Below are 19,998 nucleotides of genomic sequence, written 5' to 3' on the forward strand. Positions count from 1 at the left end.
GTAGTCAGATCCACAGGAGAACTTTTAATTACTTTTCTCATTCCATGTTGTGTACATCACAGAACATTTCATAGAATTCTCTTTTGTGGTAGTGGACTGAGGTAACTAAACAAAAGAGTTTACGCAGCTGGGCAACACTGCGCCAAGGAGATAAATCAAATGTACAATTCCTGAAAGAGCCTTCCAAAACTAACACCACATTTTTGTTGCAAAGTATGATATTCCTACCCTATTCTACTGTAGTGTGTGAAAGAAAATTTCCAGAAAGTCTGCCTCCTGATGTTACCAGGAGATGCTTTTTTATATATTCATACTATTAACTGGGTAAAATATTTTCTATATGCATATCACCCTTCAAAGTAGTGATTTTTATTTCATTTGCTTGCCATATATGACATCTGAGCTTCCCAAATTTGGATATCAAATATTGTACATCCATACATATTGTATATTACATACATATTGTATGTAATGTAGCCTCTGTTTTGCATTTTCTAACATAAAATATACAGAATATTTTTGCTAAACATGATTACAGTAATTACTTTGCAATGCAGCCCTGGCCAAGAAATATATAAATTCAAAACCAGGGGACTTTTAACACACACAATGAATTATTTTTACATTTTCTATAGGACTTGGTTGAAATGGTTAAAATGAGTCCTAAAGTATTAAAAGGTATGCATAATCTGTTCAGTGTGTTTGAAAAATAACTGCAAAATAGTCTAACTTGAGGAAAAAAGTGTTATCAATCTATGTAAATGTTTAATAAACCCTTCTGTGTATAGTTCCTAACTAAGTATATAGGAGCAGACATATTTGCTTATAGCACCCATAGATTTTGTTTTCTGCTCTGCAGCGCTACACATAAGTCTAAAGCCGGCCATAGACGGTTCAAATCTCCAGCTGAGCCAGGCCAGATTCGAACCATGTATGGGCAGGCTGAATGTACCCAGGTTGATTGATCGATCTACTTGGGTTCAATCAGCCTGCCGGATTTTACATGTTATTATTGCTAGGCTAGTGGCTGCTATAGCAATAATCACTGTGTTCTCCCAGAAGGGAGGGGCAGGGGAAGCCATCCCGGCCGGGAGAACAAAATGGCTCCGTGGGAGGGATTCACCTGTCTACACTGTCTGATCCAAATGATATACTCACTGAAAGTACACTATCATTTTCCTTTAGGAACAATGTATATGCAATGTTAATATCATCTTTAGAATTACATAACTACCATCCAGTGTAATATGATCACTCTATCTACCTACGTGGTTTCTTCCCAACAGTGAACTCACATCCTATGGCATCAATAAAAGTCTAAAAAAGTACAAGATCTAAAATCTGCGCACTCATTAATATAGGCATGCTCAGTGTGGCACTGGTGTATTCACTGTGGCAATAAACTAGTAGAGCAGAAATCTTTCAACAAGTTACAACATTTTACAGACAGATGCAATTAACATTCTATATTTTAAGATAATTCTTCACGAGCTAAACACCAATTGCAGATAAAGCTGAAGGGCCTAACTTGGGAAGTTAACTTCAGTAAGTTAAGTATTGGAATCCAAAGGTGCCTATGATAATTTTGCACCAATCATTTGTGCTTAGAGCACGATTTCCTTAGGTTACCAGCAGAAAGGAAATAGCTGTGTTAAAAGGTAATAGTTTAGTAAACTTATCTAAATGTGCATGCTTTGCTGGGGTTTTTCATCTTCCTCTGGATCAACTGTGGGTGAAGGATTGTGTATATGGGATTGTATTTTATTTATTTTTTGGTTGAACTAGATGGACTTGTGTCTTTTTTCAACCTATCTATGTAACTTGACTTGTGCACAACGGAAAATTTTGTTAATTCGTTTTTGGATAATTCGTTATTTCTGTAGAGTGTCGATATTCATTATACTTAATCTCGAATCATGTCGAATTAATTCCTTATATCCGCTATAATTTCTTTTGTATTAGTTGAAATTCGATATTTATGTATGTATGTATATATATTCGTGATAATGATTCGTAGTTTGGAAATTCGTTTGTTTATTGAATCTATTAACACACACAATGACAAGATCTCTTCTCCTCTGCTCAAATACAATACAACACCCTTCTCACTCAGTTCTCAGGAAAGCACTTTTCCAGTAATCCAACCTCCAGCACAAAATTAATCAGCTGATTGGACTGTAAGATTTACTTTGAGTTGACCAATTGTTTCATTAGATCTTTAACGAATTACCGAATCATGTCAAATTCATTCGTTATATTCGCTATAATTTCTTTCGTATTAGTTGAAATTCGTTATTTTTTTATTCGGACATTTGGATGCATCCGAATGTCCGAAACATGCAAAATTCGGCCGAATTTCGATTCGTTACAAAACGGATTGCACATGTCTATATGTAACTATATGAAGTTGCAAATGCCCAAGATACCAACTTTAAAGTGATTGTAAGGCCCTTTCATACGGACTGACTTATCAGATCTGCCTCTCTATTTTTCAGGTGGAACCGATTATACCACTCATTGCTCTCTATGGAGTGGCAGATGTCAAGGGACATGTGTCCGTTGACACCTGCCAACATCCGGTCCAGTCCTATCTGCCAAAAAATGATGGATGGGGATGGTTTGGCAGATCGGATGACAGTTGAATGGAAATGGACAGGTGGTCACCTTCCGTCCAACAGCCCATAGAGGACAGTGGGCTGTGTCCGCCCTGCAACAGCGGAGCAGACAAGGACCTGTCATCCCCTCTGCTCATGTTTAATAACAAACATGTTATACTTACTTTCTCTGTGCAATGGTTTTGCACAGACCATTAGCCTCTAAAAAATACCGTTGTTTCTTGAGACTTTCTGACTAAAAAACATGGTGAGAGGAAGGAATATATGAAAATTACTTTAGCTCCATTAAATCCTGTTGAAACTGGAAAGTTAAGTACTTAGAGCTAACCAAAGTGAGTGGAAGCATAAGGAAGCAGAAGTTGTATTTTTCTTTTGGCCATTTTCACCTTTCATTGTAAGAGCCCTTTTACACTGTCAGCTGGCCGCATTAGCAGGCTTTACCTTTGTTTTAGCGGCCAAAGAAAGGGTTAAATGTCCCTAAAAAGCGCTGCTGCCAAAGCAGCGATTTGCAAGCAGCAGTGCCTATTAATTTCCTATTCATTGCCTATTCATTTCAATAGGCAGGGACGGTGGAGGAGCAATGTATACACCGCTCCTCCACCGCTCCAAAGATGCTGCTTGCAGGACTTTTTCTAATGTCCTGCAAGCGCACTGCTCCAGTGTGAAAGCACTAGGGCTCTCACACTGGGGCTGCAGGGGAGGCATTTTTCAGGTGCTTTACAGGCACTGGGGGTTATTTACGAAAGGCAAATCCACTTTGCACTACAATTTCAAACTACAAATGCAAAGTACACTTGAGATTGCACTAAAAGTGCACTTGGAAGTGCAGTCACTGTAAATCTGAGGGGTAGATTTGAAATGAGGGGAAGCTCTGCTGATTTTATCATCCAATCATGTGCAAGCTAAAATGCTGTTTTTTTTTCCTTGCATGACCCCCTCGAATCTACAGCGACTGCTCTTCCAAGTGCACTTTCAGTGCAATTTCAAGTGCACTTTGCACTTGTAGTTTGCACTTGTAGTGCAAAGTGGATTTGCCTTTAAAAAAAAAAACCCCACTATTTTTAGCCCTTTAGTGCCTCAAAAACGCCTTCAATGTGAAAGGGGTCTTACTGTGTTTGCAAATGTAACCTGAAATTTTTAGGACTGCAGTATACAGAGGAAGCTTGAAGTGGGCACTGCAGCTTACGCATACATTTGCAAATGTGTGCAAATAAAACATTCAGTTTTTAACGTAAATTATTAGACAGAGTCAATTTGGTTGTTTTGCAGGCTGGCTAATAAGTGTACTGGAAAATATTTTTGTTTTTCTGTTTGTGAACTGTGTAGGGATGTCAGAAGAAATCAATAATGGCTTGTGTGATTCTACCTTTCCTCCTCAATTATTACGGTGACTTAAGAACAGAAACAGTCAAGAGCTCAGGAAAAGCGAGTTTCTTTAAACTTTTTACAGTTAGGAATGTAACTCTTTGCAAACAGGTGGTATTGTTCCATCACAACTTTTTTTTATTAAAACAGTATACTTTGATTGATTGAAATGGCATATTATATTGTAAAAAAAAAGCCACTATATACTATGCGTAACAGAGTTATTACCGAAAACAATAAATCCTACCAGAATACAGCAATGCTTTAAAAGATACTGATGTCGATATAGTTAGATACTAATCTTGTTAAAATGCAATATCAAAAATGAATCATAAACATGCCAGATCTCTGGGAAATGTAATGCTGATGCCTATGGCAGTTGAGCATGGTTAGCCTCATGAGAGAGTTGCTTTAATTTATAAAACATAAAACTTGGCTTAACAGCTCTAAGTGTCATTTTTGAATGACCTTTATTCTTACCATTTGCCAGAAACTTTTGGGAATACTTCTCCCTCCTGGCTTTCCAATGGCTTAATTCATGTCAGAAAGCATTACAAGGCTGGTACATAGTTAGTGAAGTTGAAAAAAGAGACAAGTCCACCAAATTCAACCAATAGAAATGCAAAATAAAAAAAAACCATATACAGCACCCTATGCCCACAGCTGATTCAGAGGAAGGCAAAAAAACCTTCATAAAGCACGGTGCAAATTGTTCCTACAAGGTTTAATATCTTTTCTGTCAGACGCAAAGAGTGCCCCATTGTTCTTTGCTATGTCCTTACGGTAAATAACTTTGCACCACATTTACTATATCAGCCATGTAAGCATTTACTGTATACATGGTGATCATACCCTCCCTTGTTCATCTCTCCTCACGGGAGAATATATTTACCGTAGTTCAGCTAATCTTTCCTGATAATTGAACTCCTCCATGAATCTTACCAGTTTATTTGCCCTTTATTGCCCTCTCTCTAGTTCCCTAACATTCTTTTTGTGAACTGGTACCCATAATCGAACTGCATATTTTAGACAGGGTCTTACTAATGCTTTATACAGGGGCACGGTTATGCGTGTCTCTCTCTTGAGTCTATACCTCTTAAGACAAGAAAGTATTTTGCTAGCTTTAGAAATTGCAACCTGGCATTGCATGATATTATTAGTTCTATTCTACCAGAACACCCAGATTGTTCTCGATTATTGGCTCCATTACTTGTTCTCCCCCTACAGAATGTATGATGCGTGTTTTTAGCCCTCAAGTATAACTTTACATTCATTAACATTAAATCTCATTTGCCACATAGTTGCTCAGGCAAACAGTTCATTCATTCTTTTTGTGAATTAGAGATATTCAGTAATGACTTTATTCCACTAAACAAAACAAAAAAAACAAAAAACACTATACCACTACATAGAAATGGTGCTTTTAGTCTCAAACTCTATATCATTTATGAATACGTTACTAAGTAAGCGTCCCAACAGTAAAACTTACGTTACACCATGAACAACCTTTAGACCATCATCAAAGTATGAATCATAAATTACTACTTTCTGATTCTTTAAGTACTTTCTGAGTCTTTAAGCCAGTCGGAATGTTTGATGGATGTTAGGTTAACAACTTTATACATATACAGTATACTCTTATGCCCCGTACACGCGAGCGGAATTTCCGTCGGAGAAATCTTGGATGGCTTTTCTGACGGAAATCCGCTCAAGCTTGGCTTGCATACACACGGTCACACAAAAGTTCTCTGAACTTTTGACCGCCAAGAACGCGGTGACGTACAACACTACGATGAGCCAAGAAAATGAAGTTCAATGCTTCCAAGCATGTGTCGAATTGTTTTCGAGCATGCGTGTTTTTTTGCGTGTCGGAATTGCATACAGACGAACGGAATTTCCGTCAAGAACTTTTTCCGTCGGAAAAATAGAGAACCAGCTCTCAATCGTTTGCTGGCAGAAATTCAGACAGAAATAGTTGAATGGAGCATACACATGGTCAGAATATCTGACCAAAAGCTCCCATCACACATTTTTTGACGGAAATTCCGACCGTGTGTATGCAGCATTAGTCAGGGTTGTGGTTAGAAATCATGGGGCCCTGTACAACCTATTTGACAGGCCCCCCCAGAAATCATCAAAACAATATTTTCGCTAAAAATACACTAAAATCATTATTAGCGGACACAAACACAACAAAAACACAACACTTACAAATTTCCTGCTAAATCTATCAAATTAGGACCTGCAGCGTAACAGAGTGACTTCAGCTACATGAACAAATCACTCATTTACACAGCCAGAACACCCATGTGAACGAGCCCTTAGGAATTGTTCATTCGTGAGTTGGGGGGGGGCGTTAAAACCCAGTGTTGAGCTGCGGTTGTATAAAGCTGTATACAGCAAGACACAGAAACTTGCTGTATACAGCTAAAGTAGTGTGTGGGAATTGCTGTTGGAAAGTAAAAGAAGATTATCAGACCCGCTCTGGCTGAAAACCTATTGGAAATTAAACGTTTTTGACATTCCTTAACCAGGGGTCAATATTTTGGGTGAGTGTGCGCATTTTATAAGCACATGTGGTGGACTTTAAGGTGGAAGGAATCAATAAGAAGTGTATCTGACATTTCAGCTTTATGTGGTGTGGAGAAAAGTTTGGCACTTGGATTATTTTTGGACTTTACATGTGCACATTATTTATGGACTTTTATACTGTATTGGATTAATTGATTATTTATTGGCACCAGAATTTTACTTATTTTTGTTTTTAATCCAAACATTAAACAATGTAATTTTCTCACCATTTTCATTAGCTGTTACTTGTTTGACATAGGACAGCATTTAGGCTTATACAGCATAGCACTGCAGATAGGAGTCTGTGTCCCGATCTTTTTAGCTTTACAACTCCGGCTAAGCTGAGGATCCTCTGCAGTCAATGCCGAGCCAGAGTTGTAAAGATCAAAGATCGGGACACAGACTCCTATCTGCAGCGCTATGCTGTCTTATGTCAAGCAAGTGACAGTTAAGGAAAGCAGTGAGAAAATTACATTGTTTCAAGGTTGCCTATCACAAGTGATTACTCTAGAAGCGCTCCCAGTTTTATATTTCTTAGTCTGATAGAGAGTTGAACCGGCCCTCCTGCTTGTCAGGTGCCATACCGGGGCCCAGTACTGGAGGGCCGGTTCTACTGACTTATCAGCGGCCCTGCTCTTCGTGCCCATACTGCTAAATATTTCAAATAGTGTAGCCACATACAATATAGTTACCATGCCTACATCAATAAGTTGTTACTGTTCCTCCAAACAGAACAAGATGCACAACCTAAGAAGGCTGGTTTTGCCCACATGCACACAGTCGGGCATATTTAAAGGCTAAATTCACGTTTATGAAAAAATATTAGGGAAAAAAATGTACATTTATGTTTTTTTCACAGGAGCTGGTAAAGGATTGCACCCGCAATGAGTGGACCACGGGTGCAATGTCAGGCTCCTGCAGACACTGCCTGCAGCTCTGTATCTCTGTATGGGCTGTCAGTTTTAGAGCTTTAGGAACTGTGAATGGACTGGACACACTCGCGGTTTTAGAGAATTTCCATTACGCAGGACCTTCACTGCTCATAAATTACGTAGACAAAAGGGCCCATGAAGCTTACCCACCTCTCATGAAACCAAGAACTGTGATCTTTATGAATAAGGATCTTAGATCACAGCCAATTTGAAATAGCTGAGTCATTTGTTCCAAGAGCAATGTAAACAGCGTTAACACTGAGCTCAAGAGACAGGAAGGGTGTTTCATGAAAACCACATTTCAGTGCAACAGTGCACGGGCGCTTGTGTATCAAGTGTCTTTGTTGGCAACTAACAGATGTTTTATGTGGTCTCTGGTGTTAGGACAAATCTGTGAACCTGTCCTACACCAGTATAAGTCATAATCTTTGAGAAAATATAATTATTTTATTCACTTATGCTGCTCCACTAAACTGGATGTATGGCACAAGATTTTGATTTGCAAATATCTTCCATATCTTTTCACTATTGGTGCAGAAGATATTTTCATCATTATTGTTATTAATATGATCTACATAGTACCAATATATTAACAGTAATATACAATTTAGCATTACAAAAATATATCTTTTTACTGTTGGTGTAGAAGATATTTTTATTATTGACATTATTGTTATCTCTATAGTACCAATATCTTTAACACTGATGCACAGGCATACAAAGACTGTCAGAATAAGATGATAAAATATACAAATATGAATGCATTAAAGTACTGTATTTATTGGCGTATAACACTCATTTTTTCACCATGAAAATCAGGTGCAAATAGCGTGTGCGTGTTATACGCCAATACTTCAATTTTAGCTGCCTCGGAGGGGACGGGAGGGGGGCGGATGAGTGCCGTTAGATTACATACAGTGAGAATCTCCTGTTTACTTGGCGGTTTCTATAATAGGAAGTTCCGTCTCCTGGGCCGCCATTGGACCACTGTTCTGTCTATCATAGGAGATTCTCACTATATGTAATCTGTAGGCGCTTGTCCTGCCCCCCTCCCTGTCCCCTCTAGCCTGCAGTTGGGCATCGATCAGGCTGCATTGATGGCAATGGTGAGGCTGCTGCATTGATGGCAATGGTGAGGCTGCTGCATTGATGGCAATGGTGAGGCTGCAGATGGGCACTGACCCTTTTTTTGCTTCAAAGTTCCTTATTTAAATCTCCCCCTTAAAATGAATGTGCGTGTTATACGCCTGTGCGTGTTATTTGCCGATAAATACGGTATATCTAAACCCAAACACTTAACAACAAAATATATTGCTGCACATTCATCTGTTAATCCAAAAACGTTAATCCTTCTTTTGAAATGTCCTGCTTTTAGTTAAAACATATCTGGTGGTCCAAACAGCAAGGTATATTTGAGGGCACTCCATCTTCATTCTAATGCCGTGTACGCACAAGCGGAATATCCGACAGAAAAAGTCAGACGGAAGCGTTTTTTATTGTCTATTCCGATCGTGTGTATGCGGTGCCTGTATGCCTGACTTTTTTTGTCAAAAGTTCTGACGGACCTAGAAATAGAACATGTTCTAAATATTTCCGACGGAACCAATTCCTATCAGGAAACCCACTTGTCTGCATGCTGTTCCAATGGACCAAAAACAACGCTTGCTCTGAAGCAAGTACGAGACAGAAGCTATTGGCTACTGGCTATTGCACTTCTTTTTTCTAGTCCCGTCATGGGTGTTGTATGTCACCGCGTTCTGGACAGTCGGACTTTGGTGGGACTGTGTGTATGCAAGACCGCTTGAGCAGAATTCCGTCGGAGTTCCGTCAGAGAAACCTTCGGAGTTTATTCCGACGGCAAAACCGGTCGTGTGTACAGGGCATTAGGCTATGATAGGACACATGATAGGATTTTCCGACAACAAAACTGTGGATTTTTTCCGAAGGATGTTGGCTCATTCTTCTTCCTTGTCTTGCATACACACGGTCACACAAATGTTGTCAGAAATTCCGAACGTCAAGAAAGCGGTGACGTACAACACGTACGACGAGCCGAGAAAAATTAAGTTAAATAGCCAATGTAGATCTTCTGCTTGATTCCAAGCATGCGTGGACTTTTGTGCATCGGAATTGTGTACACACGCTCGGAATTTCCAACAACAAGTTTTGTTGTCGGAAAATTTGGGAACCTGCTCTCAAACATTTGTTGGCGGAATTTCCGCCAACAAATTTCCTATGGAGCATAAACACAGTCGGACTTTCCAACAACAAGCTCACATCCAACATTTGTTGTTGGAAAATCCTATCGTGTGTACGGCCCATTAGTGTGCCAATGCCTACTCAATTCACCATCATCCTTGTCACCTTTGCCTGTGCAGAATTGGACTGTAATGCAACCATACCAATGCACGGTGAATGTTCCACCATAGTCATTTCATTAAAGCTGTTACAAAGCATGCATACATTCACAGGAAGCTCATGATTTACTAAATGCCAATAGGCTGTTCATTTTGCAAGGGAAATTGCACATTGCATTGGGATTTCCCACAGAGCTTAAAGGGGTGTTCCAGCTGTAAAATAAATGTCAGCAGCTACAAACACTGTAGCTGCTGACTTTTAATAAGGACACTTACCTGTTCAGGGTGCCCGTGATGTCGGCCCCCTGAGGCCAATCCGTCCCTCGTATCGTGTACTGGCGCCACCATCCTCACTAAGGGAAACAGGCAGTGGAGGCTTGCGGCTTCACTGCCCGTTTCCTACTGCGCATGCGCAAGTCCCCCGGCGATTTCTGAATGGGCGGTTGTCTTCTGTGACACACACAGGTCCCCTGTTCCCAGAAATCAACGTGATGAGGAGAAGACTGAAGATCATCATGGAATAGGAAGTGGCAGATTAGGATGATCTGCCTAGCAACAGGCATTTCTGGTAAGTAAAACTTTTTTTTTTCAATTGTTTTTTAATGTATTTAAAGGAGCGTTTTTATGTTTTTTGTTTTTTTTTAGGGTGGACCTCCACTTTAATAAATGTGGTGAAATTTTACTTTGCATGCCCTATCAGGTGCAAGGAAAAAGCACCCCGCTAGCGGCCGAATACACCCGCAAATACGACGGTAAAGCGCCTAAAAATAGCGACGCTTTACCGCCGACGTCCCAGTGTGAAAGGGGCCTAAACGAGGCTTTAGAGTGATTATTTTATAAGGCAAAGGCAAAATAGATCCTGCCATGTACGCTTAAGATAGAAAGTTTCTAACTAAACTTACAAAGGCAAGATAGATAAATAATGCTTTGGCAGTTCCTGGGACATTTTAGCCAGGAAGGTCTCTTGGCTGAATTAGTTGTACAAACCTAAAAACTTGCCTGTGTTTGACTTCTTCCCAACCCTGTGAACACTTTTTCAAATTTGCAGGTTTGTACAGTATCCAAAAACCTTGATTTATTTCAATAAAAACTAATGTTTGCCACTGGGCTCCACAGATTAGCATCAGTAGCCTGGGGAAACTGGATCAGGATTTGGAGTGCCATGCCAGAAATTTTAATAAAGAGGTCCCTGGAGAATTCATCTATCTGTCTGTATAAAGTATGTAACTCTCTTTTTACTGAAAAAGAACTAAATATTTAATCAATCTTAATCATCATTTTAAAGTTAACTGAAACCATGTAAATGACTCCTTGTTGACAGCTTTCGAGGTGTGTCTAAAAAGTTTGGTGAATGGTCCAATATCTCAACGGCATGTTGAGAAGTGTCTCCTAGCATGGAGTACCACGTGACCGTCAGGATAAACCCACTACGGGCAGTCGAACATAGTCAGTGTGAGAGGTAGGGTCACAGTGCAATGGAGCAACGAGTAAACATCAAGTTCTGCTACAAATTGGGGAAAGGGCGATGGAGATGCATGAAATGTTGGTGCAAGTGTACGGGATGGAAGCCATGAGCAGAACATGTGTTTACGACTGGTTCAAACGCTTTCATGATGGGAAGGAAATGACTGAGGATGAGCCTCGTTTGGTTCGGCCGCTGACAAGCAGAACCCCAGACATGATCGAGCGAGTTCGACAAATGCTGGTGCAAGATCGGCATCTGACTCTATGACTGATGGTGGAGGAATTGGGCATTAGCAAGGACATGGTGTGTACCATCATCCACAAAGATTTGGGTAAGTGGAAGATCTGATCCCAGTTTGTGCCGCACAAGCTGACAGACAAACAGAAAGCAAAATGGACAGAAAACTCTGGAGATTTTAATACTGTGTGTGATCAGGATTCATCCTTTCTGGGGACCATCGTCACAGGGGATGAGACCTGGTGCTCCCAGTTCGATACGGCATCCAAGTTGCAATTGATGGAATGGCGTTCACTGTCTTCCACGTGATTAATTCTTTCTGTTTCCCCATCTGAAGAGCATCATGAAAGGCGCACATTTTGCGAACGTGGTGGCAATCCAACAATGTGAGCCAGCGGTTCTGCAATCGATTACTAAAGTGGCCTTTGTTGACAGTTTCCAGAAGTTTTATGAACATTGCCAAAAGTGTGTTGTGAAGGATGTTGTTTATTTTGAAGGCCACAAAAGGTAATTTGTTGGTATCTTCTGTTTTGTTTGTTTTCTGATACCATTCACCAAACTTTTTACACACCTCGTATATCTACAGCATTTTATCTATAAATGTTGTAAATGTGGATTAACATTGTAAGAAGAACAACTAAAAGCATCAGGCCTCTGGAAAATAAAATCTGCACAGGCACCTTGTCCATGGCTGCATTTATCATGAGGCCTAGTGGTGTTCACAAGGTAAAAGGAAGCACTGTAACAACTAGTTTACAATGCATTTTTGCCTTCCATGCCACTTTTAGTTGATCCAAATGCCCTCTAATATATGGTTCTGTCATCCTTTACCCAGATTACCTGAAAATTCATATTTATGCATATGCAGAGGGGAGAGGAAAAGAAGACGTTTAAACAGACCATGGCAATGGGTCTTACAGCAACTCAAAAGCATGGATATTCTATAGTTTTGAAGGAAGTATAGAAACAAAAATAGCTTTCCCGACATGTTCCTTCCCTGGCAACATTTGTCTTATTTCCATAGGTCTGGTAGCTTAAGCAAAAGAGCTACAGGGGAAACGAATGAGCAGTAATTTAGAATTTTCTTAAGGTACAGGGCAATGCTTCCCAAAAGTCCCCTGCTGCAGATAACCTGATTAAAGCACCCTTTGTCATGATTCTTTTCATATTTACACCTTCTAATTTTATATATATATATCTATATATATATAGATATATCTATATATATAGATATATCTATATATATAGATATATCTATATATATATAAATGTTGGTCTCACACAATGGTAAAAACCTCACAGGTTACCCACTCTAATAACATTTTGACTTATTTTAAAGCACCTAATACAAATGTGGAAGTTGTCTTTACATCTGCTTTATGTAATCCCATGCACAGAGGGACCAGTAAAAAGAGGACAACATCGATAGAAGCCAATTAGTCTTTGCTGCAGTGCACAGAGCTGCCAAACTAACACAGAAAAGCCACTGACAAGAGAAGGGAGTAGATTGAAGACTCTGGGGTGCCATACAAGACAAAAATGCAAATCATTTGACAGATAAAACGTACACATATATGTATTGGAACTTTGAATTTAGCTGATCGTGTGGAGTCAAGCTTTACATCAAGCTTTACGTCAAGCTACACTAGTAAATGTGTGCCTATTGATGAGCAGGTTAATTTAGGCTGAATAGTTTTTGGACTTAAGCTGGCCATAGATGGACTGAAATTCATGCAGTTCAGCAGGGACAGGCTGAATTCCCATCCATCTGTGGCCAGTCCTGTTCGAGAGCAGTCAATCTACAGATCGATTTTTCATGAATGAGCTTGCTGGAAAACTTTAGTTCAATCAGCCTTGCAGCCTGTAATTGCAGTGCTGACCAGCTGACTCCTCTGCTGTCAGAATATGACACAGCAGGAGAGATTACCGCATCCACCTCAAATGTATGGACGGGGGAAAAGTTTCAGGTCTTTTTCATTCCGGCTTGTAATTTAGCCATGTATGGACAGCTTCAGATTATTTAACAACATTGGAATGCATTAATGGTAATAGCACTTTGGAACAGGTAGAGAAGGCTAAGGAAGGCTACGACAGAGAAATAGAAGAGTAGGGACTGAGTGGGGAGGAAGGAGAGTGAGGAGCGGATGAACTGATCAAGTAATGGGTAAAAAGAGAGCTGAAGATATGCCAAAAAACAGATGATTATAGATGGGCATAAGGAAGAAAAGGAATTAGGATCTGGTCAAGACATGAACAATTGGGAGAACAAGTAAAATGGGGGTTAGCATGGTTGGAGGTCAAAGGGAGGATGATTGCTCCTGTAGAAGGTGATTGTAGCTAGGTAGGAGTTGAGGGTTGAATAGCGCACAGGGGAGAGAGAAGCCAGAGTGACCGGAGTGAGAACTGATTGTTTCTGAGGGGTAGAGGAGAGAGAGGATTAGCAGCTGACCATGTTCCACAGAGAGGATGCTGGAGATGAACTGGTTATAGATAAGAAAGTGAAGAGAGGAAGCAGAAAGAGAGCTGAGAGGTCATGTGAGATCTTTCATTTTTCCCTCTGTGGTAGTGAAGTTCTGTCTCCTGACATCTGAAGTTGCGTTGCTACTTTATTATTTCAACAAATGTACTAACAGCCTTCTCTGACTGTGCTTTAAAGAACATCTTGATATTACATATTTTGGCACAAAATTTGCCTGGGAGTCTCTCTTTACATTCAACACCTCTTCAACACTAATCCTGAGTTTAACGTCTGCTGAGCTCTATTTTTGTCATGATCAGAGAGATAGCAGCTTAGGTCTACCTACACTATACCTTTGTTTCGTAGCAGCTACTTTGAAGGAAAATGCACTCCATTGTATATCCTTCTGAACCAAGCTTCACGTCTATTAGTCCAGTTCTATCACACACACATCAGACACAGACACAAAATACAGGCATACCCCACTTTTAAGTACACAATGGGGTTTATTTACTAAAACTGGAAAGTGCAAAATCAAGCTCACTTCTGCATAGAAACCAATAAGCTTCTAACCTCGTCTTGTTCAATTAAGCTTTGTTAATAAAACCTGGAAGCTCATTGGTTTCTATGCAGAAGTGAGCCTGATTTTGCACTTTCCAGCTTTAGTAAATAAACCCCATTGCGTACTTAAAAGTGGGGTATGCCTGTATGTTTTCTGGCTTTTTAGGGATGCGCATTGGGGTTTATTTTACTAAAGAAAAATAGACTGTGAGCGTTGTAAGTCCAGTTGGACTCTTTTTTTTTTTTGGTAAAAGTATGTGTGGTGAAGCTTCACTTTGTAGAGAATACCCAATCAGGTGCAAGGAAAGTAACAAAAAAGCATGTTTCCTTGCACATGATTGGGTGAAATCAGCAGAGTTTCAATGTATTTACTAAGCTCCGGGGAAAATTCTGCTGCATCATAAATTTCCCCAAAAGCCTAAAACTAAGCAAATATTGCATAATGGACAATAATAGTTTCCTTTAAGTGAACTGTTGCTTTAACTATAGGCCTAGCAGCACACACCATTTACTCCAATGTGATTTTCCTGGAAGGCACTGTTGATGCAGTCATCCCAGGGGGCATCTGTGAGGGTCTGGCTTCTCAAGTGACATTGGTATTGCTTGGTGATTGGCCCAGCACTCTCACTAAGTTTTTAGCCCTGTGTAAGACCTAGCGTTACCAGACCCATCTCACTTTGTACCTAGCAGCTGAATCACTAGCAAGCTGCTGAGCAGGAGAGAGGGTAAGGCTTCATGTACACGGGACGTTTTTACAACCTCTCCTGAACGATTTAATTTGACAGATAGTAGCCCACTTTTAAAACGTCCATTTTGCCGGATTTACATGCCGCGTTTAGCTGCCTTCTGCCGCGTTTGCGTTTGAAGAAGCGTTTTTTTTTTTTTTAAATGTTTTTTTTTTTGTTTTTTTTTTAAATAGCCAAAAATGAAAAATGCCTGTAAACAAAATGTGGCTAAACGCGAGTTACCGCATTTAGAAGCGTTTGGCGCTTGAAATGCCTCTAAACTCAGCTTTTGAACCCATTTTTTTGCATTCCAAAAAAGCCTCTAATCTCAACTGCCTAGAAATGACTGTAAACAACCCTATGTACACGTACTGATAAGATAACAAAGAGGAGAGTTCAGGAGCAGTTGAAAAAAGTGCCCAACTGCTCCCAAACGTCCATTTAGCAGTAGCAGTGTACATGAGGCCTTAGGCCTCATGCACACGAGATGCTGTTAAACTCACGTTCAGAGGCAGTTGGACACCTTTTTCAACTGCCCCTGAACTCATTCAATGTTATCCTATGTGTCCATGTACACAGTCTCGTTTTTTGGTGTTTTTAGGCAGTTGTGTTTAACCTCGCTTTTCCAGAAGCAAAAAAATGGGTTCAGACGCAAAAGTTTTCCACATTTCAGACACTAAACGCCGGTGCCGCGTTTAGCCGCGTTTGCGTTTATAAGTGTTTTTAAAGGAACCCTATTTTTTGGACCAGAAAACACAGAAATATGATGGTAAACTGCAGCAGTTTGACATTTTGCGACCCGACTTTGGGGCCCCATATCTTGGAAACCCCAAATTTGGTGTGCAAACACAGTGGAACTAGCACTACAACATATCCAAATTTGGGGTTCCTAGCACCAAGTTGCCCCAAGATATGGGACCCCAAAGTTGGGTCGCAAAATGGCATTCTCTGCTCTGCAGATGCTTCTAGATGCAAACGCCGGTTTCAACTTTTAACCACTTCCATTTTCACCCCCTTCCTGCCCAAGCCAATTTTCAGCTTTCAGCGCTGTCACACTTTGAATAACAATTGCGCGGTCATACAACACTGTACCCACATGAAATTTTTATCATTTTTTTCCCCACTAATGGAGCTTTCTTTTAGTGGTATTTGATCACCTCTGCGGTTTTTATTTCTTGCGTTATAAACAAAACAAGAGTGACAAGTTTGAAAAAAACACAATATTTTTTACTTTTTGCTATAATAAATATCCAATTTTTTTTTTTTTTAAACACATTTTTTTCCTCAGTTTAGGCCGATATGTATTCTTATACATATTTTTGGTAAAAAATATCGCAATAAGCGTATATTTATTGGTTTGCGTAAAATAAGGGGATAGATTTATAGCATTTTTATTATTTTTTTTTTTACTAGTAATGGCGGCGATCTGCGATTTTTATCGTGACTGCGATATTGCGGCGGACACATCGGACAATTTTGACACATTTTTGGGACCATTCACATTTATACAGCAATCCGTGCTATAAAAATGCATTGATTACTGTATAAATGTGACTGGCAATGAAGGGGTTAACCAGGAGGGGGCGCTGTAGGGTTAAATGTGTTCCTAAGGAGTGATTCTAACTGTGGGGGGAGGGGATTCACAAGGGGAGGAGACCGATCGGTGTTCCTCTGTACAAGGAACACACCATCGTTCTCCTCCCATCTGACAGGACGTGGATCTGTCCACGGTCCTGCTCAGTTACCGGGCAATCACGGGTGCCCGGTGGACATCGCAGCCGCTGGGCACGCGCACCGGGACCTGAGCGATGCGGCGGGCGCGCACGCGCCCCCTAGGGATCCTGAAAGGCAGCACCGCCATATGACGGCGGCCCAGGATAACAGCTGCACCGTCCCGCCGTCATATGACGGTGGGCGGGCAGCAAGTGGTTAAAAACATGTGTTCAGCAGAGTTTGCACGGGCGTCTCGTGTGCATGAAGCTTTAGATGAACAAGGTTTTTTTTTTTGTTTTGTTTTATGCAAGTTAGATATGACTCTCTGACACTTGTAAGTGAATGTGGTTTATATGCTAACAGATAATGTAATTGTCATTGTTCATTAATACCAGTCCCTAATGTTTTCCCAGTGCAGAACTGAACATAATAGAAGGAATACAACTGACTAATAAGCAATAAGGACACTTCTTTCACGTACTTTGTACAAAGTTAAGCCTATTACTTCAAAGTTGGATCACCTGCAAAGACCCCTAAGTGAGTGCCTTGGGTTAATTGAGTGCAGACTCTGTGGAAGCGCCTGCATCCAGACATGACTTTGTTTAGGTCGGCTGTGTTAGTTTCATGCTGTGACTGCATCGCAGACTCATCTAAAATTACATTTTAGCATAGACCTTTCTCAATACTGTCTCTGTACACACAACTGTAACAAATCTATATTAAATCCCATGAATTTGGAATATTTAAAAATGTCATCCCAGATACTAAAAGGGAAGTCTTACCTGTGTTCCGGTGGTTTCCTGGAAACAACGTCCGAGCTGTGTTTTAGCTGAAACTGGATACACGTGGGATACTGTCTGCTGATGTGGGTATATGGAATGGGGTAGTTGATGCTTCTGTACACCGTGGTAGGAAACATGTGTCTGCCCTAGCTGACTATCTTTTTTCTGGATAGATGAAGAACTTTCAACCCGGGACACCTGGTGAAACTGTACAGAAGCCTCAGGTGGGTGCTTCACATGAATGTTAACCATATTTGGTGGGAAATTAACTAAAAAAAAAAGATGATTTAATATTATAAGCAAATTATATTATTTTATTGGTAACATATAATGATTCAACAATAATTTACTATATGCAATATATATATATATATATATATATATATATATATATATATATATATATATATATACAGTGGGGGTTATTTACTAAAGGCAACTCCACTTTGCACTACAAGTGCACTTGGAAGTGCAGTCACTGTAGATTTAAGTGGAAGATCTGAAATGAGGGGAAGCGCTGCTGATTTTATCATCCAATCATGTGCAAGCTAAAATGCTGTTTTTTATTTTCCTTGCATGTCCCCCTCGGATCTACAGCAACGGCACCTCCAAGTGAACTTGCAGTGCACTTATAGCGCAAAGTGGATTTGCCTTTAGTAAATAACCCCCAGTATCTATACTGTGTATCTATGAAAAAAAACTAAAAGATATTAAACACTTTTTTCCCAATAACTAGTGTTACTGTACATACGAAGTACATATTTTATTATATGATTTGTACTATTTACCATAAGAGGACAAATCATATAGTATGTGTCTGATGCAAAGCATGGCACAGCTATTCACAAATGAAAAAAAATGTTTTTTTTTTGTTTTGTTTTTTATCACAATGTCCTAAATTAAACAGATGGAAATAAGAGAAAAAACTTTTTGTTCTGGTGGGAAAAAAATAAAAAATATTGTACCAGGTGGTAACTAAAGGTTAAATAGAAAAAAAAGTCACTGTTTTACTTCAGTAGAAATTGGTGGAAACAACAGCAGCAGCAGTTAAACTGGTTGTAAGGGCTGAAGGTTTTTTACCTTCATACATTCTATGCATGAAGGTAAAAAACCTTCTGTGGGCCTTTGCCTCCATGCTGCTCTCAATCACAGCCTGTGAGCCAGTGAAAAGAGAGTGGGGGCGAGTCACGCTCTGTGTCTTAAGGGATAGACAGAGCAGTGGCTCGGGAGCGAGCCTGCTTGGGTGCCCCATAGCAGGCTGCTTGCTGTGGGGGCACTCGGCAGAAGGGAGGGGCCAAGAGCGCTGGCAGAGGACCCATGAAGAGGAGGATCAGGGCTGCTCCATGCAAAACCACTGCACAGAGCAAGTAAGTATGACATGCTTGTTGTTTTTTTTTTTTTTTAAACAAATCAGCCTTTACTATCACTTTAAAGTGATTGTAAAGCTTTGTTCTTTGTTTTTTTTTAAATAACAAACATATTATACTTACCTCCTCTGTGCAAGGGTTTTGCACAGAGTGGCCCTGATCCTCCTTGTCTGGGGTCACCTGAGGTGCTCCTGGCTCCTCCTCTTCTTGAGTGCCCCCACAGACAGCCGCTTTCCATGGGGGCACTCGTGTCCTGCTGCTTCGTCCATTGACACAAACAGCACGATTTGGCCCCGCCCCTCATGTCACTGGATTTGATCGACAGAAGCGGGAGCCAATGGCTCCTGCTGCTATCAGTCTATCCAATGAGGACCCAAGACAGCGGCTGGAGCTTCTGTGCTTGTCCCCGTTTCTGGAACGATCAGGCTCAGGTAAGAAGAGGGGGGGGGGGTCTTGGGGTGGTGCTGCGGCACAAAAGGTTTTTCACCTTAATGCATAAAATGCATTAAGGTGAAAAACCATGAGGGTTTACAATCCCTTTAACTACAATGTAATGAAATAGCTTGTTAGCAGTCTTGTAAGAAACAATGTAACTATTATTTTGACTGTTGAAAAAGGAAGCACCTCAAGCAAGATCTCAGCTGTCAAACTGAACAGCAGGCCCTGGTGGTAAACACATTAAAGTGGTTCTAAAACCTTAAGGTTTATTACCTTAATGCATTCTATCCCTCCCCTTATCCCCTTTTTGCTTACCAGAGCCCATCCGATCTAGCAATGTGCTCCCACCGCTGCCTCTCCTCATTGGACAGATTGATAGCAGCTGAAGCAACTGGCTCCGTCTGCTGTCAAT

General features: G+C 40.4%; 1 protein-coding gene across 2 annotated transcripts in view; it reads right to left on the reverse strand.

Moving 5' to 3' along the window:
- The window catches only part of LTBP1 (latent transforming growth factor beta binding protein 1), a 548,083-nt gene that overhangs the window by 208,448 nt on the left and 319,637 nt on the right, over nucleotides 1-19,998 (reverse strand). For both annotated transcript variants that reach the window (XM_073627728.1, XM_073627727.1), the window contains one exon: nucleotides 17,782-18,050. In XM_073627728.1, coding sequence (XP_073483829.1) covers nucleotides 17,782-18,050 — 269 coding nt within the window. The remainder of the gene's footprint in view (nucleotides 1-17,781; nucleotides 18,051-19,998) is intronic.

Source organism: Aquarana catesbeiana, linkage group LG04 (genome assembly GCF_042186555.1).
Source record: "Aquarana catesbeiana isolate 2022-GZ linkage group LG04, ASM4218655v1, whole genome shotgun sequence".
Lineage (NCBI taxonomy): Eukaryota > Metazoa > Chordata > Amphibia > Anura > Ranidae > Aquarana > Aquarana catesbeiana.